The 27,052-nt window shown below is 44.5% G+C and overlaps 1 protein-coding gene across 4 annotated transcripts in view; it reads right to left on the bottom strand.

Annotated features, from left to right (window-relative positions):
- LOC139273617 (zinc finger protein 432-like) overlaps positions 1 to 27,052 on the bottom strand; it is a 137,149-nt gene that overhangs the window by 58,141 nt on the left and 51,956 nt on the right. Inside the window, exon 4 of one of the 4 annotated variants that reach the window (XM_070890570.1) lies at positions 6,741 to 6,879. The exons of 1 other annotated variant lie outside the window; for it this stretch is intronic. In XM_070890570.1, the coding sequence (XP_070746671.1) occupies positions 6,741 to 6,879 (139 nt within the window). Of the gene's footprint in view, positions 1 to 6,740; positions 6,880 to 7,046; positions 7,342 to 27,052 lie in introns of those variants that run through there. 2 more of the 4 variants (XM_070890571.1, XM_070890572.1) reach the window with 2 other exon arrangements.

Raw genomic sequence — 27,052 nt, 5'->3', positions numbered from 1 at the left:
GCAGCATTTTCTAATCTCTCCCCATTTAAATAATAATTTGCTTTTTTATTTTTCCTACCAAAGTGGATTACCTCACATTTTCCCACATTATACTCCATCTACCAAACTTTTTCCCACTCACTGAGCTGATCTATATCCCTTTGTAGATTATTTGCGTCTTCCTCACAACTTGCTTTCCTACTTATCTTTGTACTGCAAAAGTTTCTATAGATATGTAAAGAGAAAAAGGTTAGTAAAGACAAACATAGGTCTGCTGCAGTCAGAATCAGGGGAAGTCATAACGGGGAACAAAGAAATGGCAGACCAATTGAATAAGTACTTTGGTTCGGTATTCACTAAGGAGGACAGAAACAACCTTCCGGATATAAAAGGGGTCAGAGAGTCTAGTAAGAAGGAGGAACTGAGGGAAATCCTTATTAGTCGGGAAATTGTGTTGGGGAAATTGATGGGATTGAAGGCCGATAAATCCCTAGGGCCTGATGGACTGCATCCCAGAGTACTTAAGGAGGTGGCCTTGGAAATAGCGGAAGCATTGACAGTCATTTTCCAACATTCCATAGACTCTGGATCAGTTCCTATCGAGTGGAGGGTAGCCAATGTAACCCCACTTTTTAAAAAAGGAGGGAGAGAGAAAACAGGGAATTATAGACCGATCAGCCCGACATCAGTAGTGAGTAAAATGATGGAATCAATTATTAAGGATGTCATAGCAGCGCATTTGGAAAGAGGTGACATGATAGGTCCAAGTCAGCATGGATTTGTGAAAGGGAAATCATGCTTGACAAATCTTCTGGAATTTTTTGAGGATGTTTCCAGTAGAGTGGACAAGGGAGAACCAGTTGATGTGGTATATTTGGACTTTCAGAAGGCTTTCGACAAGGTTCCACACAAGAGATTAATGTGCAAAGTTAAAGCACATGGGATTGGGGGTAGTGTGCTGACATGGGTTGAGAAATGGTTGTCAGACAAGAAGCAAAGAGTAGGAGTAAATGGGTACTTTTCAGAATGGCAGGCGGTGACTAGTGGGGTACCGCAAGGTTCTGTGCTGGGGCCCCAACTGTTTACATTGTACATTAATGAGTTAGACAAGGGGATTAAATGTAGTATCTCCAAATTTGCGGATGACACTAAGTTGGGTGGCAGTGTGAGCTGCGAGGAGGATGCTATGAGGCTGCAGAGTGACTTGGATAGGTTAGGTGAGTGGGCAAATGCATGGCAGATGAAGTATAATGTGGATAAATGTGAGGTTATCCAGATTGGTGGTAAAAACAAAGAGACAGACTATTATCTGAATGGTGACAGATTAGGAAAAGGGGAGGTGCAACGAGACCTGGGTGTCATGGTACATCAGTCATTGAAGGTTGGCATGCAGGTACAGCAGGCGGTTAAGAAAGCAAATGGCATGTTGGCCTTCATAGCGAGGGGATTTGAGTACAGGGGTAGGGAGGTGTTGCTACAGTTGGACAGGGCCTTGGTGAGGCCATACCTGGTGTATTGTGTACAGTTTTGGTCTCCTAACTTGAGGAAGGACATTCTTGCTATTGAGGGAGTGCAGCGAAGGTTCACCAGACTGATTTCCGGGATGGCAGGACTGACATATCAAGAAAGACTGGATCAACTGGGCTTGTATTCACTGGAGTTCAGAAGAATGAGAGGGGATCTCATAGAAACGTTGAAAATTCTGATGGGTTTAGACGGGTTAGATGCAGGAAGAATGTTCACAATGTTGGGGAAGTCCAGAACCAGGGGTCACAGTCTAAGGATAAGGGGTAAGCCATTTAGAACCGAGATGAGGAGAAACTTCTTCACCCAGAGAGTGGTGAACCTGTGGAATTCTCTACCACGGAAAGTTGTTGAGACCAATTCACTAAATATATTCAAAAAGGAGTTAGATGTAGTCCTTACTACTAGGGGGATCAAGGGGTATGGGCGAGAAAGCAGGAATTGGGTACTGAGGTTGCATGTTCAGCCATGAACTCATTGAACGGCGGTGCAGGCTAGAAGGGCCAAATGGCCTACTCCTGCACCTATTTTCTATGTTTCTAAGTATCAACAGCAAGTTTAGCTACATTCACTCGGTCCCTTCATCCAAATCATTAATATAGATTGTAAATAGTTGAGGCTCTTGCATTGATCCCTGTGGCACCACATTCGTTACAGTTTGCCAGCCTGAAAATGACCCATTTATCCCTACTCTCTGTTTTCTGTTAGTTAGCCAATCCTCTATCCATGCTAATATATTACCCCAAATCCTGTGAGCTCTTATCTTGCACAGTAACCTTTTATGTGGCACCTTATCGAATGTCTTCTGGAAATCCAAATACACGACATCTACTGATTCCCCTTTATCCACCCTGTTTGTTACATCCACAAAGAACTCCATTAAATTTGTCAAACATGATTTCCCTTTCATAAAACCATGCTGACTCTGCTTGACTGCATTATGATTTTCTAAATAATGGACTCCAGCATTTTCCCAATGACATATTAGTCTAACTGGTCTACAGTTCCCCGCTTTCTGCCTCCCTCCATTCTTAAATAGGGGAATTACATTTGCTACTTCCCAATCTTCTGGGACCTCTCCAGAATCCAGGGATTTTTGGTCGGTTACAACCAATGTGGCCACCATCTCTGCAGCCACTTCTTTTAAGACCCTAGGATGCAGGCTATTAGGACCAGGGGACTTGTCCACCTTTAGTCCCATTACTTTGCCTAGTACCTTTTCTCCCTAGCGATAGTGATTGTTTTAAGTTCTCCCCTCCCAATAGCCCCTTGATTATCAATTATTGAGATGCTTTCAGTGTCTTCTACAGTGAAGACCGATACAAAATATTTATTCAAATTCTCTGCCATTTCCCTGTTTCCCATTATTAATTCCCCAATCTCATCTTCTAAGGGACCAACTTAGCTACTCTCTTCCTTTTTATATACCTTGCTAGTTTACTCTCAATCTATTCCCTTTTTTTTCCATCGTCCGTTTTCGTTGCTATTTTCTAAAAAGTTCCCAATCTTCTGGCCTTTCATTAATCTTCGCAACATTATATGCCTTTGTTTTCAATTTGATACCATCCTTTACTTCTTAGTTAGCCACAGATGGTTCATCCTTCTTAGAGTCTTTCTTTCTCATTGGAATATATCTTTGCTGAGTTATGAAATATCTCCTTAAATGTCTGCCACTCCTTATCTGTCTTACCCTTCCTTTGTAATTGCCTTTATTTTTCAGGGCACTATTTTGAGACCCAAGTTTCTCACCCTCAAACCGAATTTGGAATTTTACCATGTTATGATCACTCTTCCCAAGAGGATCCTTTACTATGAGATCATGAATTAATCCCAATCTCATTACACATTACCAATTCTAAAATAGTCTGCTCCCTGGTTGGTTCCACAGCGTATTGTTCTAAGAAAACATCCCGAATACACTCTATGAACTCTTCCTCAAGGCTACCTTTTCCAATTTGATATGTTTAATCAATATAAAGATTAAAATCATCTATGCTTATTGCAGTACCTTGCTTATAAGCCTCCATTATTTCTTGATTTATATGCTGTCCTTCAGTGTAGCTATTGTTAGTGGGCCCATAGACTACTCCCACCAACTTCTTTCCCTTATTATTTCTTAGCTCCACCCAAACTGATTCTACATCTTGATCTTCTGAGAATCAGAACCATCTGACCTCTCAAGTGGGCTTAAAAGATTGCATGACGTTATTTCAAAGAAAATAAATCTCTCCGGTGTCCTGGCTAACATTTATCCCTCAACCAACATCACTAAAACAGAGGCCGTGAAAGGCACATTATAAATACAAAGGAGAAAAGGAACAGGACATCAATTAGTCTCCTCTTGGAGAAATCAAGGAATCGACTCACTGTATGTAGGAAACAAAGCTGATTTATTTGATCGTTGTTTGACAGAGGGTGCAGAAAAGATTTACAAGAATGATTCCAGGGATGAGGGACTTCAGTTACATGGATAGACTGGTGAAGCTGGGGTTGTTCTTCTTAGATCAGAGAAGGTTGAGAGGAGATTTGATAGAGGTGCTATAAAATCATGAGGGGTCTGGACAGAGTAGAGAGAAAATATTCCCATTGGTGGAAGGGTCGAGAACCAGAGGACACAGATTCAAGGTGATTGGCAAAAGAACCAAATGCGACATGGGAAAAAACTTTTTTTTAAAGCAGCGAGTGGTTAGGATCTGGAATGCACTGCATTAAAGGGTGGTGGAGGCAGATTCAATCGTGACTTTCAAAAAGGGAATTGGATAAGTACCGGAAATAAAACATTTGCAGGGCCACGGGGAAAGGGCGGGGAGTGGGACTAGTACTCTGAAGTACTCTTGCAGAGAGCCGGCACGGGCTCGACGGTCCGAAAGGCTTCCTTCTGTGCTGTAACCATTCTATGATTCTATGATATCCAGAAAATAAAACTCCAGCCCAGTTATAGGGATTAATTATGCCAGGGACAACAAACCCCAACTGTCCGAGTGAACATGGATGAGTCCTGGATGTGATTAACGGCAACAGTAACAGCAGAATCCAACCTCTGCAGTCACTTGTGAACTCGATGTGTCAGCGAAATTGATGGGATTGAAGGCCGATAAATCCCCAGGGCCTGATGGACTGCATCCCAGAGTACTTAAGGAGGTGGCCTTGGAAATAGCGGATGCATTGACAGTCATTTTCCAACATTCCATTGACTCTGGATCAGTTCCTATCGAGTGGAGGGTAGCCAATGTAACCCCACTTTTTAAAAAAGGAGGGAGAGAAAACAGGGAATTATAGACCGGTCAGCCTGACCTCAGTAGTGGGTAAAATGATGGAATCAATTATTAAGGATGTCATAGCAGCGCATTTGGAAAGAGGTGACATGATAGGTCCAAGTCAGCATGGATTTGTGAAAGGGAAATCATGCTTGACAAATCTTCTGGAATTTTTTGAGGATGTTTCCAGTAGAGTGGACAAGGGAGAACCAGTTGATGTGGTATATTTGGACTTTCAGAAGGCTTTCGACAAGGTTCCACACAAGAGATTAATGTGCAAAGTTAAAGCACATGGGATTGGGGGTAGTGTGCTGACATGGGTTGAGAAATGGTTGTCAGACAAGAAGCAAAGAGTAGGAGTAAATGGGTACTTTTCAGAATGGCAGGCGGTGACTAGTGGGGTACCGCAAGGTTCTGTGCTGGGGCCCCAGCTGTTTACACTGTATATTAATGATTTAGACGAGGGGATGAAATGTAGTATCTCCAAATTTGCAGATGATACTAAGTTAGGTGGCACTGTGAGCTGCGAGGAGGATGCTATGAGGCTGCAGAGTGACTTGGATAGGTTAGGTGAGTGGGCAAATGCATGGCAGATGAAGTATAATGTGGATAAATGTGAGGTTATCCACTTTGGTGGTAAAAACAGAGAGACAGACTATTATCTGAATGGTGACAGATTAGGAAAAAGGGAGGTGCAACGAGACCTGGGTGTCATGGTACATCAGTCATTGAAGGTTGGCATGCAGGTACAGCAGGCGGTTAAGAAAGCAAATGGCATGTTGGCCTTCATAGCGAGGGGATTTGAGTACAGGGGCAGGGAGGTGTTGCTACAGTTGTACAGGGCCTTGGTGAGGCCACACCTGGAGTATTGTGTACAGTTTTGGTCTCCTAACCTGAGGAAGGACATTCTTGCTATTGAGGGAGTGCAGCGAAGGTTCACCAGACTGATTCCCGGGATGGCGGGACTGACCTATCAAGAAAGACTGGATCAACTGGGCTTGTATTCACTGGAGTTCAGAAGAATGAGAGGGGACCTCATAGAAACGTTTAAAATTCTAATGGGTTTGTGGATATCTGAACGGAATATATGGAATTAAGGACAGTAAAGTAAACGGGATATATGAAAATGTATAAGCCATGGAAGAATAGCTGGGAGAATGTCAGATTGCAAATAGTGCAACATCAGCATAGCTAACAGTCTTTCTCAAGGTTTCAAGTCACTAATCCTGCCAATAACATCTAATTGTAACATGAATAGTCACACCACTAGATTGGAACATTTAGAGGCAATGCTTGAGCTTTCAAGAAAAACATCTCATATAGATTGACTAATGAGTGGCTGAGTTAGACTGTCAATCCATTTGTATTTTGTTATCTGATTTCAAAACTGTATAACTGTTAACGCTTTACGATGTAACTTCACCTATCCGTAGGGAGTGTGTACGCTCTATCCAGAGAATATATCTTCTGTCTGATAGGTCTTACTGGCCGGTAATAAAGACTGCTTTGTTCAAAGCACAAGAGGTATTCGACTCAGTAATTTTACTGAACCAGATTGAGGTAAAAGAATCCAGGAATTTACAGGTTTAGACAGGTTAGATGCAGGAAGAATGTTCACAATGTTGGGGAAGTCCAGAACCAGGAGTCACAGTCTAAGGATAAGGGGTAAGCCATTTAGGACTGAGATGAGGAGAAACTTCTTCACCCAGAGAGTGGTGAACCTGTGGAATTCTCTACCACAGAAAGTTGTTGAGGCCAATTCACGAAATATATTCAAAAAGGAGTTAGATATAGTCCTTACTACTAAGGGGATCAAGCGGTATGGCGAGAAAGCAGGAATGGGGTACTGAAGTTACATGTTCAGCCATGAACTCATTGAATGGCGGTGCAGGCTAGAAGGGCCGAATGACCTACTCTTGCACCTATTTTCTCTGTTTCTATGTCAGCAGGGTAGATAAACTAGTGAAGCCCTTCCCACACTCGGAGCAGATGAATGGCCTCTCCCCAGTGTGAATGCGTTGGTGTGTCAGCAGGTTGGATGAAAGAGTGAAGCCCTTCTCACACTCGGAGCAGATGAACGGCCTCTCCCCAGTGTGAGTGCGTTGGTGTTTCATCAGATCTGCTTTTATAGCTCTTTTCACAGTCAGAACATTTAAACGGTCTCTTACTGGTGTGAACAAGTTGGTGTTCAGTGAGGTGGGATGAACGAGTGAATGCCTTCCCACACACAGAACAGGTAAAAGGTCTCTCCCCGGTATGAATACGCTGGTGAGCATGAAGCTCGAATTAATTAGTGAATCCCTCTCCACACGTAGAGCAGATGAATGGCCTCTCTCCTGTGTGAGCTCGCTGGTGACTCAGATGATGAGATGATTTAGCAAACCGTTTCCCACATACGGGACAGATGAATGGTCTCTCCCCAGTGTGAACTCGCTTGTGTTCAATGAGGTGTGAAGATGCAGTGAATTTCTTCCCACACACGGGGCAGGTGAACGGCCTCTCCCCAGTGTGAACTTGGTGGTGTTCAGTGAGGTGGGATGAACGAGTGAATCCCTTCCCACACGCGGGGCAGGTGAACGGCCTCTCCCCGGTGTGACTGCGTCAATGAGTTTCCAGCGCAGACGGGCAATTGAATCCCTCCCACAGTATCCACATTTCCACGGATTCTCCATGGTGCAGGTGTCCTTGTGTCTGTCCAGGTGTCCTCGTCCACACACAGAACACGTGTACGGTTTCTCCCCGCTGTGAATGGTGTGATGTTTTTTCAGGCTGTGTAACTGGTTGAAGCTCTTTCCACAATCAGTGCACTGGAACACTCTCACTCGGGTGTGTGTGTCTCGGTGCTTTTCCAGTCACACTGATGTTTGAAATCTTTTCCCACAGACAGAGCAGACAAACGTTTCTCCTTTCACATTCAAAGGCCGATGATAGTCAAGTGAAGCGAGTGACTTTGTCAGGTCTTGATATAATTGGTTCGAGTTTCCTGTCTGTAAATCCTCCTCTTCTAATATCCTGTCAAAGGTGTTTACGAAAGTCAGCACTGGAAGTGCAGGATAGAAATTGACAATCCTACTTTGTATGGAACATTCTTTCCTCGCTTGTTCCCCCAAAGCTGTAAATTCCCATCCCACACACTCTCCCTCCACCCTGTGCTGAAATCCAAACTTATCGCACCACCTCCATCATTTCTTTCTTCCATCTGCAATTTTCTCACTCCCTCTTCTCTGGTTGGCTTCAGTTCTACATCCAGTCTGTGCAGACTGAGCATAAATGAGGAATGATTTTCTCTCCTGGTCACTGGGACCCTAAAGCCCCGCCCGCCCTCTGCTCCTGTACCAAGATGGCCGCGCAGGCACCCTGATCCTGTCCAAGAATTTGGCTAGTTACCCCGAGCAGTCGGGTCTATCACCGCGGGTCAAACATGGGGCCTGCGGGCTCATATTCGGGACCTGGGGCCTACACCAGGTGTTTATGAAGCTGCCCAAGCCCACCCAGGGGTCTAATTCCTCCACTGAGCACACAAGTTCCTACCGACTCGTGGAACGTCTCTTCCGCCTCAGACCACCTCCACCACTGGCACTGCACCTGCTCAGAGCACAGCCCGGTCCCGTGTCTGGGCTCCTGGTGTCATTGATAGAGCACTTTACCCCTGCGCGGGGGATTCTGGCTACAGAAGTAAACGTCGCAACATTTGGTAGTGAAATGGATTGATTCAGGACAGACAGCAGGGATTATTGCAGGAAATAACAGTGCAGTGAGAAAGGAAATGCAGTGGATGTTGTGTAGATGGATTGTCAAAAGGTGTTTGATAAGGTGCCGGACAGGAGGCTTGTTGATCAAATTAAGGCTCACAGTATTAAAGGGAGTGGGGCCGCGCGGAGAGGAAGTTGGGTAAAGGGCAGAAAACAGAGAGTAGTGGAATGGATGTTCTTCAGACTGGAGGGATGTAAATAGTGGTGTCCTCCAGGGTCAGTGTTGGGACCATTGCTCTTAATATAGAGAGAGGATCTGGGCTCGGGAATAAGCACAAGAATTAGAAGCAGGAGTAGGCCATTTGGCCCCTCGAGCCTGCTCCGCCATTCAAAAGATCATATTGATTCATCAATTGATCCACCGCTACGAAAAACAATAAGAATAAAACCGGACGGACCACCTGGCATCGACCTCCGCACCGGCTACGGACCCGACAACGGCACACCCAGCCCAGTCTTTCTCATCAACATCTGGGGACTTGTGCCAACATTGGAAGAGACGGCCCAGACTAGTCAAGCAACAGCCTGACATAGTCATACTCACAGAATCATACCTTTCAGCCAATGTCCCAGACTCCTCCATCACCATCCCTGAGTATGTCCTGTCCCACCGGTGGCGGCACAGTAGGAAACAGTCAGGAGGGTGTGGCCCTGAGAGTCCTCAACATAGATTCCGGACCCCATGAAGTCTCCTGGCTTCAGGTCAAGCATAGGCAAGGAAAGCTCCTGCTGATTCCCACCTACCGCCCTCCCTCAGCTAATGATACAGTACTCCTCCATGTTGAACACCACTCAGAAGAAGCACAGAGTAGCAAGGTGCACAGAATGTACTCTGGGTGGGGGACTTCAATGTCCATCAGGACTGGCTCGGTAGCACCACTACTGACCGAGCCAGCCGAGTCCTGAAGGACATAGCTACGAGACTGGGCCTGCAGTAGGTGGTGAGAGAACCAACACGAGGGGAAAAACCTACTTGCCCCCATCCCTTCGGAAAGGGCGCGAGAGTGGGAGCAGCGGTAAGCCTACAAAGGGCGTGAGTCAGCCGAGCAGACAGCCGAAACAGCACCAAGTGACCTGGGAGGATAAGAAGTAAAAAGATTCAAAATGTGATGTCACAGCAAAGCAGGGAAATGATTGGTTGGTCAGTTTTTCTCTCTTTTCTTGGGCATTGGTTTAAATTAAGAGCTGGGATTAAAAATCTAAACTTTCAAAACGTGAAAACTTAATTAATTAAATACATTAGAGATGGCAGGGCAGGTGATGTGTTACTGCTGCTGCATGTGGGAGCTGGTTGACCCCATTGAGGTCCACGATGACCACATTTGCAGTAAGTGTTGGCTGCTCGAGGAACTTCGGCTCTGCGTTGATGAGCTGGAGTCCGAGTTGCAGACACTGCGACACATCAGGGAGGGGGAGAGTTACCTGGACCCTGTGTTCCAGGAGGCAGTCACACCCCTTAGATTAATTAATTCAAATTTGGTCATGGTTAGGGACAGGAGGGTGTGACTACGAGCGAATGCCTTGGTACAGGAGGCCATTCAAGTGGGGGGAGTAAAAAGAAATGCTGCAGTGGTAGGAAACAGTATAGTTTCGGAGATAGATACTGTTTTCTGCAGCTGTGAATGTGTGAAAATGTATAAGCAATAGAGACAGTGAAGTGAACAAAGGAATAATGGAAAATAACTAAAAGAATGTCGGACTGCAAATATTACAACATCAGCAGAATTAACAGACTTGCTCAAGGTCTAAGTTACTAGTCACGCCAGTAAAATTGTAACATTTACAAGCAATGTGTGAGAAAGCTCTTTGTGGAAAAACAGTTGCTGTAACCACTTGCCCGTATTTAATTGGGCAAGAAAGGCCAGGTATCAGCTAATGAGTGGACAAAGGGAAGGAGGGATCACAAAGGATAGGGTGAACTGAATGTCTCTCAATTGTATCACGTACTGAAAGTGTATAACCGTTGCGACCCTACATTGTAACGTGGCTTGTCCGAGGGAAGTGGGCGCACTCTGAGGGAGAGCATTCCTTCGTTCTGATAAGTCCCGGTCGGTGAAACAATTAATAAAGACTGCTTTGTTATCAGCTGCTTTGGTGTTCGCCTCAGTGTATTCGCTGAAACAGATTGAAGGAAAAAGAATCCAGAATCTACATTTGGTGTCAGAAGTGGGATCTCAACAGACGACTGCTAAAAACTTGCAAATTAAGAGCCAGACTAGCCTTGGACGAGACGGGAGGAAAATGGCCACTGGAGTGAGTATACTTTAAATACCACTCCAGTTTCCTTCGATTTCAAAAGTCTGAGGAAAGTTTGGTCACCCGCTGGTTCTCAGGTAGCGTTCTGAACGAGATCCAGGACAATCTGGTGAATACCTTCTAAACTTAGAATAGGGAAGGTTAGGGAAATCTCGCGGCAACGCAGAAGGATAGGGAAATCTGGAACCTAGAACAAATTAAGTAAGGCTTAGGATAGGTAAATCTGGAACCTAGACCAAATTAAGTAAGGCTTATCGCGCAGCGACGCGAACAGGAAAACCGCGCGGCGACGCGGAGGGATAGACAATTGCGTGGCGACGCGGAGGTTAGGGAATTACGTAAAATTTAGCTGTGGGACTGTGTAAATTTAAAATTGTACTTATTCCAGGTACGGCGTCGATCTTGTATATCACTTGGTCCGCCTAGGCTCTGGATAAGATAACCTAAACCACCGCAGGGCGACGCGGGGACAATCGGGACTAATTAGGACCTTGATCCTACGCGGGGCGACGCGAGGATGGGTAATTTAGATAAAACTACGAATTCCCTGAAAGATCATGGATCCAAAAATAGAGCCGGCCAAAACAATTAATAGGAAAGAAGAGAGACTTTTGTGAACGTCTGTTTTAAATGAGAAGTGCTTGTGTGATTTTGATTGCAGAATGAAAGCCTGTTTGGGAAACCGGGGAGTTGTGGTTTGTTTTAGCTCCACCCACTTTTTCAAACAGAGTGAAAGTTTTTTTAACCCTTCGTAGTGTCCTATATGTGGGAAGTTTAAGAGTGTGAACCTTATTGAATTACATTTTAAGTTAGGAATGCAGGTGTGGATATATTCGGATGATAAGTTACGGAGCTAGGAAATGCACAAAGGATAGGTTTGTTGAGTAAAAGATAAAAAAATACATGGTCCCGGTGGTTAAAAAAAAATAATTTATTTGACACGCTCACTTACTTGTCGAAAGAAAACATGCAATGATTGATTACATTGGATTGAAAGACATAAATTTAGTCTCGGAATTAGATAAAGAATGCCTTTTTTTTTAAAAAAAGTTTCTAAGCTCAAAAAAAAAGTTTTAAATAAAGATTGAAATTACAAAGTTTGAATTGGGATTTTGAGATAATCAGAGAAGGCACAGCAAAATACTGAGGTGGATTCAAAAAAAAATTTATTATATTAAATCTGATCTCTTAAAGAAAATAGGAGATATAAAACTAAAAGATTTGGAAACAATCTAGAACTACCTTCAGGGATCAGGTCAAACTCCTGGGCGAGTGGCAAGCTATCTGCGAAGGTGTAAAAGGGACTTTTGAAAAATGCTAAAAACAGCAAGCTTTAGCAGTTTCGAAGAGACATGGTAACGACCTTGAACTGGTACAATTGAGATAACGAAAAGCAGCTCTCTCAGCCTACGTGCCAATCTTCCCTCTAGTTATGGAAAAGACGGGAAAAAAAGACGCAACCTTGAAAGAAAACAAATACAAAACCTAATTTGAAGAAAGGAGATCTTTAAAAAAAAAGACGTAACTTACTAAATAGATGCTGAAAGGAAAAAAAAGTGTTCTGAGATGGAAAAGGACATAACTTACTAAATACTAGCTGATATTTGCCGTGAAAAAGATATTGGCTTAATTGAAAAAATTTTGGAAGAGGTAAAAGACACTCTCCATTGACAATGATTTTAAATTATGAGAAAGTTCCACTGCAGTTTGAAAAGATGCATCACTTCGGTCAAGTTGGCAGGAAAACGCCACTAAATTAGGATTCTCATTGACAGAAGGAGGACATGTTAAAACCGTAGACGTCTTAAAAAAAATGCGCACACGAGAAACGTACTAAGAGATCCACTGGGACCTCTGAGAAAGGTATTGATAGAGTACGTAGTCAAATGGTTGGCTTTGCATTGACCGAGGCTGATGACAAAATTGAATTAAACAAATGCTATTAAAAATGTGTGGTCTCGTTTTAAATCAATTTAAAAAAAAATCTTTGGCAAGTACTTGAATTAGGAGTTAAAAAAATTGGAGTTTAATCTAAAATACTGCCATTCCTGATGAGAAGACTTTTATTATGACGGCTTTACTAATGATTTCTGCTGTTTAACGGATTCCTAATTTCTAAGCAAGTTTTGAAGGCACAAAGACTTTTTTTTCCAGATGATTACGTGAAGTCACGTAATTACATCAGCTCGTCTTACAAACCCGTAAAGGAATTAACCCTTTCCATTGACAGCCGTTTTATACTGAACATTATTAATTTGGATTTCTTAATAGAATAAAGACTCACCTGACAGATAAAGGAAATGGTGGGATAGTCAGAATAAAGTAGAACTAGCTTATGTAATAATACTTGCCTGATACAATAAAGAAATAGATACTCAAACAAAACAAATTCAAGAGTTAAAAGGCTAAGATAAATAAGCTGAAAGAGATTTAAAAAAACAGGACTAGACAGATACAGATAGTACAGTGCACAGCCATAGCACCATCACCTGTGGCAAAAGAGCCAATGTACCCCACTTAGGGAATCCATAAACCCAACCTAACCCTGACCTCCAATTTCACGGAGTGACCTCGACATGCATGGATAAAAGATGAGTCAGACTAAAACCTTGCAAAGGATAAGTTAGCCTCGGAAAAACCAATGCTAACCATCCAAGATGTCATTAAAGCACAGGAGGACGCTCCTGAAAAAGATAAACTGTTGTGGAAAGATTATGGATGTATTTATGACAATGTCTCTAAACTCTGGACCACTCCCGCGGAACAGACTTGCATGTCTGACGAGTTGGCCCTAGGGGTTATTGAATGTATGCACTTTGCTACTCATTGTGGAGCAAGGACAACAAGTGACACGCTTTTGGCCATTTGGTGGCACCCTAGACTCCAGGCGCTGGCCCAGAACATTGTAGTCGCTGCCTTGTTTGCCAACAGCATAATCCAGGGAAGGGAGTCCCCTGTGATTGGGGTAAGATGCCCCTACCAGAAAGTCCCTTTGAGACCTTGCAGTTGGACTGCATTGAGTTGCAAAGAGTTCAGTGTTACAAATATGTGTTAGTAATAGTAGATGTGTTTAGCAAATGGATCGAAGCTTACCCTACCCTGGACAATAAGGCTCAAACTGTTGTTAAAGTGTTAATGAGGGAAATTGTTCCTAGATATGGTATCCCAGCTCGACTGAGTTCTGATAATGGCCCTCACTTTATTGGCCAAGTTAACAAAGAATTCTGTTCCCAGAAGCGCATTAACCAGCAGCTGCATTGTGCCTACCGACCCCAAGCTGCGGGATTAGTTGAACGTGCTAATCAAACTCTTAAAACCAAGCTTGCAAAACTGGTAGCATCAACCGGACTCAATTGGCTTAAACTCCTTCCCATAGCCCTATTCCAGATCCGAACTACTCCCACCGGCAAGGCTAGACTGACCCCTGCGGAGGTCATTTATGGTAGGCCCCTTAGGACCCCATGGAATCAGAATGTCCCCTCCACTGTCCAATTCCACCACATGACTGAGGAAATGACCACCTATGTTCTTTCCCTGACTCAGGCTCTGCGAATAGCCCACAACCAGGTTCGAGATGCTCACCTCGACCTCCCAAGTCTTACCTGAATCGTTTCTCGTGGCACCAGGGAAGTATGTCCTGATTAAGAAATGGATTCGAAAGGGATTGGAGCCTCGATGGGAGGGGCCTTTTCAGGTGTTGCTTACCACCCCCACCGCCGCCAAGGTTAAGGGGAGGAGCACCTGGGTTCACCTGCACCACTGTAAACTTGTCACCCCATAACGAACCTATTTTACTGGTTGTCCTAACCCCTGTTTCTGTTCCAGACTTCCTCTTCTCCATAGCTGAATAAGGTCCTTCCTAGGAGCGTCCCGACTAACCAAGTGGGTCCCGAGGAGAACAGTTTGAACTCCTACCCGTAGTGATAGACAACGAGCTACACCGACGGTGAACTGAGAAAACCGAACTCTTTGAATCAGCAAAATATTCGGACTATTTATCCTTGTCCATAGAGACACTACAAGAAACATTTTGTTCCCGAGTAATTGTTAACCTAGAGCGATAAGATGAAACTGTGTCTGTGTGCCACAGTCTGTATAGTGACGTTGGTGTACGACAGGTGCAGCGCATGGGAGGGGAGACTGAAGCGAGAGCTCCATGTAAACACCTTTTTGTATATGTCTTATTCCTTTACGCCCCGTTCCACTGACCCTAACTGACACTGTCAAGTGGCTTCTGAGCCAGACTAGCATGAGAGGAGGGGGGCCAATGCAACTACGAAAGATGAAAGGCGGGTCAAGAGAGGGATCACGGAGGGCAGGAGGAGCCTCATACCGTTACCGTGTGGACAACCACGGGGACGTCACCAAGTGGGAGAGTGCTGGGTACCCCATTAGTCAAACGTTCCAGGGATAGTACCAACCACCCTATGACCGTAAAAAGGAACCCCCATTCTTAGTCCTGACCAATACCTCGGGGATCGGGAGGCCAACCGGGAACATATATTTAACCCAAAATATCATAGGGTACAGCGATTGCCCACACAGCCTCAACATCACAACAGGTGTACGAGTCACTATCCTCTCTCACCTTCCGAATAAAACAGGTGGAGGTCTGTGGGCCCAGTCTTGGGACCCCAACACAATATATCAGAAGGCAGCATATAACGGCACGTATTTTGTGTGTGGGCATAGGGCATATCCCTGCTTGCCTAGGCGATGGACAGGGTCCTGCTATCTGGGATATATTGTGCCATTTGTGCGGCAAACACGTACCCTGGCGGAAGTACATGCCTCCAGCCGACACAGGCGAGCCCTCACCCCCGTCGAGAGTTTCTTTGGGATCATGATGTTCCCATTCGGGATAGGATGCACCATGGATGAAGTACAGAACCTAGAGAGGGTATTGGAACAGATAGCTAACTATACTGCTGAAGCTCTGGAGGACATCACGGCCAAAATGGTAGCCATACGGACCGTGGCATTACAAAACCGAATGGCCCTCGATTATCTGTTAGCTGAGAAAGGGGGAACATGTGCCCTGATAGGATCTGAATGTTGCACTTACATCCCCGATAATTCAGAAAACATAACCAATCTCGCTGATCACATAAGAAGGGAGGTAAAGAAGTTATCCACCCCTGCAGGAGGAGTAGGCTGGTTTGATTGGCTGTTAGGTGGATCCTGGGGATCGTATCTAATGCATGGAGCGATTATTCTCATCGTAGTAATAATTACCTGTTGCTTGATTATTGGTTGCTTTAACCTTTGTTGTAAAGTCATAATGGCAAGGTTAGCAAACCCTCTTGTGGCCAGGGGCTCCCGGGTTATGATCCAGCAAACTAAAGACCTACTCGACAAGGAGCATCAGGAAAGAGAGTGCGAACAGCTGAATGCGATACTCCTGGAATAGTCACCAGGGTTATCATGGAATGATAAAAGGGGGGAATGTGAAGGTTTGAAAATGGGAAGCAATAGAGACAGTGAAGTGAACAAAGGAATAATGGAAAATAACTAAAAGAATGTCAGACTGCAAATATTACATCAGCACAATTAACAGACTTGCTCAAGGTCTAAGTTACTAGTCACGCCAGTAAAATTGTAACATTTACAAGCAATGTGTGAGAAAGCTCTTTGTGCAATGTGTGAGAAAGCTCTTTGTAAAAAACAGTTGCTGTAACCACTTGCCTGTATTTAATTGGGCAAAGAAGGCCAGGTATCGGCTAATGAGTGGACAAAGGGAAGGAGGGATCACAAAGGATAGGGTGAACTGAATGTCTCTCAATTGTATCACGTACTGAAAGTGTATAACCGTTGCGACCCTACATTGTAACGTGGCTTGTCCGAGGGAAGTGGGCGCACTCTGAGGGAGAGCGTTCCTTCATTCTGATAAGTCCCGGCCGGTGAAACAATTAATAAAGACTGCTTTGTTATAAACTGCTTTGGTGTTCGCCTCAGTGTATTCACTGAAACAGATTGAAGGAAAAAGAATCCAGAATCTACACAGCCATGTGCCTGAGTCCCGAAGACTGTGTTGCCTGCCTGGTGCTAGGGTTAAGGACCTGTCCTCTGGGCTGGAGAGGAACTTGGAGTGGGAGGGGGAAGATCCAGTTGCCGTGGTCCATGTAGGTATCAATGACATAGGTAGAACAAAGAAAGAGGTTCTGCTGAGGGATTTTGAGCAGCTAGGGGCTAAATTAAAAAGCTGAACCACTAAGACAATAATCTCTGGATTACTACTTGAGCCATGAGCAAATGTGCATAGGGTAAATAAGATCAGAGGGATGAACACGTGGCTCAAAGACTGGTGTGGGAGAAATGGGTTTCGATTCATGGGGCACTGGCACCAGTACTGGGACAAGAGGGAGCTGTTCCGTTGGGACGGGCTTCACTTGAAGGAGGCTTGTGCTAGTGTCCTGGTGAAGTGAATAACTAGGGCTGTAAAGAGGCCTTTAAACTAAATAATGGGGGGGGGGGGGGGGTGTAGGTTCAGATGAGCGGCAATTTAAAAAGTCAAAGAGCAAGGAGAAGGCAATAGAGCAGGGTAGTGGTGGGGGAAATGATAACCAGAGTGTAACAGGAAGGGACAGAATGTATAAAATTAAGAGTGTAACAGAAAGTAGGGTCAAAGCAGGGAAAAATGGTAAAAAGACAAAATTAAAAGCTCATTATCTGAATGCACGCAGCATTCGTAACAAGATAGATGAGTTGATGGCACAAATAGATACAAATGGGTATGATCTGATAGCCAATACAGAGACGTGGTTGCAAGGTGACCAAGGCTGGGAACTAAATATTCAGGGGTATTTAACAATTCAGAAGGATAGACAGAAAGGAAAAGGTGGGTAGCTCTGTTAACAAACGATGAGATCAGTGCAGTAGTGAGAAATTATATTGGCTCAGAAGCTCAAGATGTAGAATCAGTTTGAGTGAAGATAAGAAATAATAAGGGGAAGAAGTCACTGGTGGGCGTAATCTATAGGCCCCCTAACAGTAGCTACGGAGTATAAATCAAGAAACAATGGAGGCTTGTAAGAAAGGTATGGCAATAATCATGGGCGATTTTAATCTTCATATTGATTGGACAAATCAAATTGGCCAAGGTAGCCTTGAGGAAGAGTTTATAGAGTTTCTAGGATGGTCTCCTTGAACAGTATGTTGCGGAACCAACCAGGGAGCAGGCTATCTTAGATCTGGTGGTGTAATGAGACAGGATTAATAAATGATCTCAAAGTAAAGGATCCTCTCGGAAAAACTGAACATAACATGGTTGAATTTCAAATTCAGTTGGAGGGTGAGAAAGTCAGATCTCAAACCAGTGTCCTGATTCTAAATAAAAACGACTACAAAGATATGAAAACAGAACTAGGGATGTTTGCTGATGACTGAACAGTGTTCAGTTGCATTCAAAACTCCTCCGATAATGGAGCAGTCCATGCCCGCAAACAGCAAGACCTGGACAACATTCAGGCTTGGGCTGATAAGTGGCAAGTAACATTCACACCACAAGTGCCAGGCAATGGCTATCTCCAACAAGCAAGAGTCTAACCACCGTCCCTTAACATTCAATGGCATTACTATAGCCGAATCCCCTACCATCAACATCCTGGGGGTTACCATTGACCAGAAACTTAACTGGACCAGCCACATAAACACTGTGGCAACAAGAGCAGGTCAGAGGCTGTGTATTCTACGGCGAGTGTCTCACCTCCTGACTCCCCAAAGCCTTTCCACCAAGGCACAAGCCAGGAGTGTGATGGAATACTCCCCACTTGCCTGGATGAGTGCAGCTCCAATAACACTCAAGAAGCTCGACACCATCCAGGACAAAGCAGTCCGCTTGATTGCCATCCCATCCACCACCTTCAACATCCACTCCCTCCACCACCAGCACAACGTGGCTGCAGTGTGTACCATCTACAAGATGCACTGCAACAACTCGCCAAGGCTTCTTCAGCAGCACCTCCCAAACCCGCGACCTGTATCATCTAGAAGCACAAGGGCAGCAAGCGCATGGGAACACCATCATCTCCACGTTCCCCTCCAAGTCATACACCATCCTGACTTGAAAGCATATCACCATTCCTTTATTGTCGCTAGCTCAAATTCCTGGAACTCCCTCCCTAACAGCACTGTGGCACTACCATCACCACACGGACTGCAGCAGTTCATGAAGGTGGTTTACCACCATCTTCTGAAGGGCAATTAGGGATGGGCAATAAATGGTGGCCCTGCTAGCAACGCCCACATCCCTTGAACGTATAAAAAAAAGTTGGCTTAAGTCGACTGGGAAAATAGATTCAAGTGCAAGACGGTTGAGAAGCAGTGAAAGACAATAAAGGAGATATTTCATAACTCAACAAAAATATATTTCAGTGAGAAGGAAAAACTTTAAGCGAGAGGAGAACCATCCGTGGCTAACTGAGGAAGTAAAGGATGGTATCAATTTGAAAACAAAGGCATACAAAGTGGCCAAGATTAGTGGGAGGCCACAGCAGTGGCAAATTAAAAAAAAACAGCAAATGATGACTAAAGAAATAATAAAGAGAGGGAAGATAGATTATGAGAGTAAACTAGCAAGCAATAAAAAAAAAGATAGTAAGCTTCTACAGGTATGTAAAAAGGATAGGGTAGCTAAAGTAAACGTTGGTCCTTAGAGGATGAGACTGGGGAATTAATAATGGAGAACAGGGAAATGGCAGAGACTTTGAACAATTATTTTGTATCAGTCCAAGGGGCTATAGCGAGGGAGGAACTTAAAGCAATCACTATGACAAAAAAAAGGGCTGTGTCAAATAATGGGATGAAAGGTGGAAAAGTCCCCTGGACCTGATGGCTTGCAACCTCGGGTCTTAATACACAGTAATGCCCCCTCTTCACTGTCCCATCAAATACTCCCAGGGCCGGCATAGCACAGGTTGGATACAGAGTAAAGCTCCATCTATACTGACCCATCAAACAATGCCACAGCAGGTACAGCACAGGTTAGATACAGAGTAAAAATCCCTCTACACTCCCACTATCAAACACTCCCAGGGGAGGTACATTATCTGTTAGATACAGAGTAAAGCTCCCTCTGCACCGGCCAACAAACACTCCAAGGGCAGGTAAAGCATGGGTTAGGCAGAGGGTAAAGCTCCCTCTATACTCTCCTATCAAACAATGCCAGGGCAGGTACAGCACAGGTCAGATACAGAGTAAAGCTCCCTCTGCACTGCCCCATCAAACACTCCCAGACCAGGTACAGCACGGGTCAGAAACAGAGTAAAGCCCCGTCTATACTATCCCTTCAAGCAATCCCAGAGCAGGTACAACACGGATTAGATACAGAGTAAACCTCCCTCTACACTGTCCCATCAAAAACTCAAAGGGTAGGTATAGAACATAAGAAATAGAGCCATTTGGCCTCTCGAGCCTGCTCCACCATTCAATAAGATCATGCCTGATCTGATCCTGGCCTGAACTTCACTTCCCTACCCGCTTCCCATAACCCTGGACTCCCTTATCATTCAAAAATCTGTCTATCCCCACCTGAAATATATTCAATGACCCAGCCTCCACAGCTCTCTGAGGTAGAGAATTCCAAAGATTCACGACCCGCAGATAAGAAATTCCTCCTCATTTCAGTTTTAAACAGGTGACCTCTTATTCTGAAAATATGCCACCAAGTTCTAGATTCCCCAACGAGGAGAAACATCCTCTCTGCATCTACCCTGTCAAGCCCCCTTAGAATCTTATACATTTCAATAAGATCATCTCGAAGTCTTCTAAACTCCAATGTGTATAAGCCCAACCTACTTCATCTTCCTTCATATGACAACCCCTTCATCTCAGCAATCAACCTCGGGAACCTTCTCTGAACTACCTCTAGTGCAAGTATAGCCATACAGAATGACCCCTCCTTAAATAAGGAGACCAAAACTGTACGCAGTACTCCAGGAGTGGTCTTACCAATGCCCTGTACCGTTGTAGAAGGACTTTCTTACTTTTATACTCCATCCCCCTTGCAATAAAGGACAACATTCCATTTGCCTTCCTAATTACTTGCTGTACCTGCATACTAACTTTTTGTGTTTAATGTACAAGGACCCCCAGATCCCTCTGTACCACCACATTTTGCAATCTCTCCCCATTTAAAATAATAATTTGCTTTTTTATTTTTCTGACCAAAGTGGATAACCTCACATTTTACGCATTATACTCCATCTGCTCATTTTTTGCCCACTCACTTAGCCCATCTATATCCCTTTGTAGATTCTTTGCGTCTTGCTCACAACTTGCTCGGTTAGCACAGGTTAGATACACAGTAAATTTCCATCTACATTATCCCATCAAACGCTCCCAGGGCAGGTACAGCACGGGTTAGATACAGAGTAAAGCTCCCTCTGCACTGTCTGAAAAACAATGCCAGGGCAGGTACAGCAAAATTAGATACAGAATAAAGCTCCCTCTACACTGTCCCATCAAAGGACCGGTATAGCACGGGTCAAATACAGAGTTTAGTTCCCTCTAAACAGCCCCAAACACTCCCAGAACAGGTATAGCACGGATCAGAAACAAGTAAAGGTCCCTCTACACTGTCCCATCCAACTCTCGGTACAGCACAGGTTAGGCAGAGAGTAAAGCTCCCTTTACACTGTCCCATCAAATATTCCAAGAGCAGGTACAGCATGGATTAAATACACTGTAAAGTTCCCTCTACAGTCTCATCAAACACCCCCAGGGCAGGTACTGCATGGGTTAGATACAGAGTAAAGCTCCCTCTAAACTGTCACATCACACACACCCAGGGCAGGTACAGCACGGATTAGATACATTGTAAAGTTCTCTCTATACCGTCCCATCAAATACTTGCAGGACAGGTACAGCACGGGTTAGATGCAGAGTAAAGCACCCTCTAAACTGTCCCATCAAACACTCCCAGGGCAGGTACAGCATGGGTTAGATGCAGAGTAAATCTCCCTTATTGCAACAGTGACTACAATCCAAAAGTATTTCATTGGCTGTAAAGCGCTTTGAGAGGTCCGGTGGTCGTGAAAGGCGACAAATAAATCCAAGTCTTTCTCCCTCTACACTGTCCCATCAGACACTGCCAGCCCATAATGAGCACAGCATCAGGCACTGCAGTGATGTCATAAAGCAGGGCCATTCAGCCCAGCTGGTCCTCTCCTTGTCCCTTTAAAGGTGGAAAGCTGCGACATCCTGTCTCAACACACATCCCTCTGTTCATACTGAGAATCCCCGGGGAAGGGCCAGGGCCCAGAGTGTGGAACACAACCAAGGGGGAAAGAGAAAGAGAGTGGGTGCAGTGTGGGAGATGAGGGAGGAGGCTGCTCATTCCCAGGGGCAGATCAGACAAAGTGCTTTGAGTGGTGGGTCCAGCAATTAAGCTGAAAACAAACCAAAGGGAACAAATAAAGATCCAATCCAAGGGAACAAGCAACGGGTCATTGGGCAGACATCACAACCGGCCCAAAATTATTCAATGGGTGAGCATCGATTGCTTATTGTGGGAAGTTCCACACTTCAATTGGATTGGCTAACTAACAGAAAACAGAGAGTCGAGTTGAATGGTTCATTCTCGGGTTGGCAATCAGTAACTAGTGATCAGTGCCGCGACCCCAACTATTTGCAATCTACATTAACAACTTGGAAGAAGGGATCGAGTGCAACGTAGCCAAGTTTGCTGACGATACAAAGATGGGAGGAAAAGCAATGTGTGAGGACACAAAAAATATGCAAAAGGACATAGACAGGATAAGTGAGTGGGCAAAAATTTGGCAGATAGAGTATAATGTTGGAAAGTGTGAAGTCATGCACTTTGGCAGAAAAAAAATCAAAGAGCAAGTTATTATTCAAATGAAGAAAGATTGCGAAGTGCTGCAGTACAGAGGGACCTGGGGATACTTGTACATGCAACATAAAAGGTTAGTATGCAGGTACAGCAAGTGATCAGGAATCTTGGCCTTTATTGCAAAGGGGATGGAGTATAAAAGCAGGAAAGTCTTGCTGCAGCTATACAAAGTATTGGTGAGGTCACACCTGGAATACTGCATGCAGTTTTGGTTTCCATATTTACGAAAGGATATACTGGTTTGGAGGCAATTCAGAGAAGGTTCACTAGGTTGATTCCGGAAATGAGGGGTTGACTTATGAGGAAAGGTTGAGTAGGTTGTGCCTCTACTCATTAGAATTCAGAAGAATAAGAGGTGATCTTATCGAAACGTATAAGATTATGAGGGGGCTTGACAAGGTGGATGCAGAATGGATGTTTCCACCGATAGGGGAGACTAGAACTAGACGGCATAAACTTAGAATAAGGGGCCGCCCATTTAAAACTGAGATGAGGAGAAATTTCTTCTCTCAGACGGTTGTAAATCTGTGGAATTCGCTGTCTCAGAGTGCTGTGGAAGCTGGGTAATTGAATAGATTTAAGACAGAGTTAGAAAGTTTCTTAACTGATAAGGGAATAAGGGGTTAAGGGGAGTGAACAGGGAAGTGCACCTGAGTTCATGATCAGATCAGCCGTGATCGTATTAAATGGCGGGGCAGGCTCGAGGGGCCGTATGGCCTACTCCTGCTCCTATTTCTTATGTTTTTATGATTTTACTGTTATGCCCCTTCGTCCTAGACACCCACCGCAGCAGAATAAATTTCTCTCAATGTACCCTAGCAATTGATTTCAAAACCACACTAAATTCCCACAGACTAGGTGGAGTATGGGTTAGATACAGAGTAAAGTTCCCTCTACACTGCCGCAGGGCAAATTTCGATGTTCGTCCCGACCGCACTGAGCAGCTTATCAATTCAAATTCAGCAGCAGTACGATCTGCCACTTCACTGAAAATTTTCCACCCACAGCTCCTGATCAGTTTCAGGATAAAGCTTCCTCCAAACTGTCACATCAAACACTCCCAGGGCACAGACAGTACTGTATCAGAGGAACTGTACCCCAGTGAGAGTCAGTGTCAGAGGAAACTATACCCCAGTGAGAATCAGTGCCAGAGGAAACTGTACCCCAGTGAGAGTTATTACAATTCGAAATATCTTCAGTTATCAGCAACAAATTGCATTTATATCGCGCCTTAAACATAGTAAAATGTCCCAAGGCACTTCACATAGAAAATAGGTGCAGGAGTAGGACATTCGGCCCTTCTAGCCAAACCACCATTCAATAAGATCATGGCTGATCATTCCCTCCGTACCCCTTTCCTGCTTTCTCTCCGTACCCCTTGATCTCTTTAGCCGTAAGGGCCACATCTAACTCCCTCTTGAATATATCCAATGAACTGGCATCAACAACTCTCTGCAGTAGGAAATTCCACAGGTTGACAACTCTCTGAGTGAAGAAGTTTCTCCTCATCTCAGTCCTAAATGGCTTACCCCTTATCCTTAGACTGTGTCTCCTGGTTCTGGACTTCCTCAACATCGGGAACATTCTTCCAGCAGCTAACCTGTCCAGTCGCGTCAGAATTTTATGTTTCTATGAGATCCCCTCTCATTCTTCTAAACTCCAGTGAATACAGGCTCAGTCGATCCAGCATCTCCTCATATATCAGTCCTGCTATCCCGGGAATCAGTCTAGTGAATGTTCGCTGCACTCCCTCAATAGCAAGAACGTCCTTCCTCAGATTAGGAGACCAAAACTAAACACAATATTCCTCACCAAGGCCCTGTACAACTGCAGTAAGACCCCCCCCTGCTCCTATACTCAAATCCCCTAGCTATGAAGGCCAACATACCATTTGCCTTCTTCACCGCCTGCTGTACCTGCATGCCAACTTTCAATGACTGATGTACCATGACACCCAGGTCTCGTTGCACCTCCCCTTTTCCTAATCTGCCGCCATTCTAATAATATTCTGCCTTCATGTTTTTGCCCCCAAAGTGGATAACCTCACATTTATCCACATTATACTGCATCTGCCCACTCACCTAACCTTTCCAAGTCACCCTGCAGCCTCTTAGTGTCCTCCTCACAGCTCACACCGCCACCCAGCTTAGTGTCATCCGCAAACTTGGAGATATTACACTCAATTCCTTCCTCTAAATCATTAATGCATATTGTAAATAGCTGGGGTCCGAGCACTGAGGCACCCCACTAGTCACTGCCTGCCATTCTGAAAAGGACCCGTTTATCCCGACTCTCTGCTTCCTGTCTGCCAACCAGTTCTCTATCCACGTCAGTACATTACCCCCACTACCATGTGCTTTAATTTTGCACACCAATCTTTTGAGTTGGACCTTGTCAAAAGCCTTTTGAAAGTCCAAATGCACATCTGCTTGTTCTCCCTCGTCCACTCTACTAGTTACATCCTCAAAAAATTCTAGAAGATTTGTCAAGCAGGATTTGCCTTTCATAAATCCATGTTGACTTGGACCGATCCTGTCACTGCTTTCCAAATGCGCTGCTATTTCATCTTTAATAATTGATTCCAACATTTTCCCCCAACTGATGTCAGGCTAACCGGTCTATAATTACCTCTCCCTCCTTTTTTAAAAAGTGGGGTTACATTAGCTACCCTCCAGTCCATAGGAACTGATCCAGAGTCGATAGACTGTTGGAAAATGATCACCAATGCATCCACTGTTTCTAGGGCCACTTCCTTAAGTACTCGGGGATGCAGAATATCAGGCCCCAGGGATTTATCGGCCTTCAATCCCATCAATTTCCCTAACACAATTTCATGCCTAATAAGGATTTCCTTCAGTCCCTCCTTCTCACCAGACCCTCGGTCCCCTAGTATTTTCAGAAGGTTATGTGTGTCATCCTTCGTGAAGACAGAACCAAAGTATTTGTTCAACTGATCTGCCATTTCTTGGTTCCCCATTATAAATTCACTTGAATCTGACTGCAAGGGACCTACGTTTGTCTTTACTAATCTTTTTCTCTTCACATATCTATAGCCGCTTTTGCAATCAGTTTTTATGTTCCCTGCAAACTTCCTCTCATACTCTATTTTCCCTCTCCTAATTAAACCCTTTGTCCTCCTCTGCTGAATTCTAAATTTCTCCCAGACCTCAGGTTTGCTGCTTTTTCTGGCCAATTTATATGCCTCTTCCTTGGATCTAACACTATCCTTAATTTCCCTTGTTAGCCACGGTTGAGCCACCTTCCCTGTTTTATTTTTAGTTTTTTAGTCCAGACAGGGACGTACAATTGTTGAAGTTCATCCATGTGATCTTTAAATGTTTGCCATTGCCTATCCATCGTCAACTTTAAGTATCATTTGCGAATCTATTCTAGCTAGTTCACATCTCATACCATCGAAGTTACCTTTCCTTAAGTTCAGTACCCTAGTCTCTGAATTAACTGTGTCTTTCTCCATCTTCATAAAGAATTCTACCATATTATGGTCACTCTTCCCCAAGGGGCCTCGCACAACAAGATTGTTAATTCGTCCTTTCTCATTACACAGGACCGTTATCAAACAAAATTTGACACCCAGTCACGTAAGGAAATACTGGCACAAGTGACTTAAAGCTTGTTCAAAAGGGTAAGTATTGAGAAGCATTTTAAAAGGTGGAGAGGTTTAGAGGGGGAATTCCAGACCTTATTGCCTCGGCAGCTGAAGGTATGGCCACCAATATTGGAGAGATGAAAATTGGGGCTGCTCAAGAGACCAGAATTGGAGGAAAGCAAAGATCTCTGAGGGTTGTAGGGCTGGAGGAGGTTACAGCAATAGGGAGGGGCAAGGTCCTGGGCGTATTTCAAAAAAAGGATGAGAATTCTGAAATCGAGGCATTGATGGACTTGGAGCCAATGTAGTTCAGCGAGCTCAGGGGTGATGGGTGAATGGAAATTGGTACAAGATGGGATGAGACGGCCGAGGAAAGATTGAATAGAATAGGCCTATATACTCTGGAGTTGAGAAGAACTGAAGGTGATATCATTGATACATATAAAATTCTTAGAGGAATTGACAAGGGCTGGATAGTCTAGAACTAGGAGTCCTAGTATTAGAATAAGAGATCAGCCATATAAGACTGAGATGAGAAGATATTTCTTCACTCAGAGTTGTGGATCTTTGAAATTCTCTATCGAATAGAGGTCTTACTGAATGGCGGAGCAGACGGGAGGGGTCCTATGCCCTACTCCTGCTGCTACTTCTTGTGTTCTTGAGTAAGGATACGGGCAGGAGTGTTTTTGATGAGCTTAAGCTGGCGGAGAGTGCGTGGTGTGAGGCCGATGAGGAGAGCATTGCAATAATCCAATGTAGTGGTAACAGAGGCATCGATGAGGGTTTGAGCAGATGAGCTGAGGAAGGGGCAGAGACCGGCGATGTT

Source organism: Pristiophorus japonicus, chromosome 9 (genome assembly GCF_044704955.1).
Source record: "Pristiophorus japonicus isolate sPriJap1 chromosome 9, sPriJap1.hap1, whole genome shotgun sequence".
Lineage (NCBI taxonomy): Eukaryota > Metazoa > Chordata > Chondrichthyes > Pristiophoridae > Pristiophorus > Pristiophorus japonicus.
The sequence above is the reverse complement of the archived record's forward strand: the minus strand, read 5'-3'. Positions and strand labels throughout refer to the sequence as shown.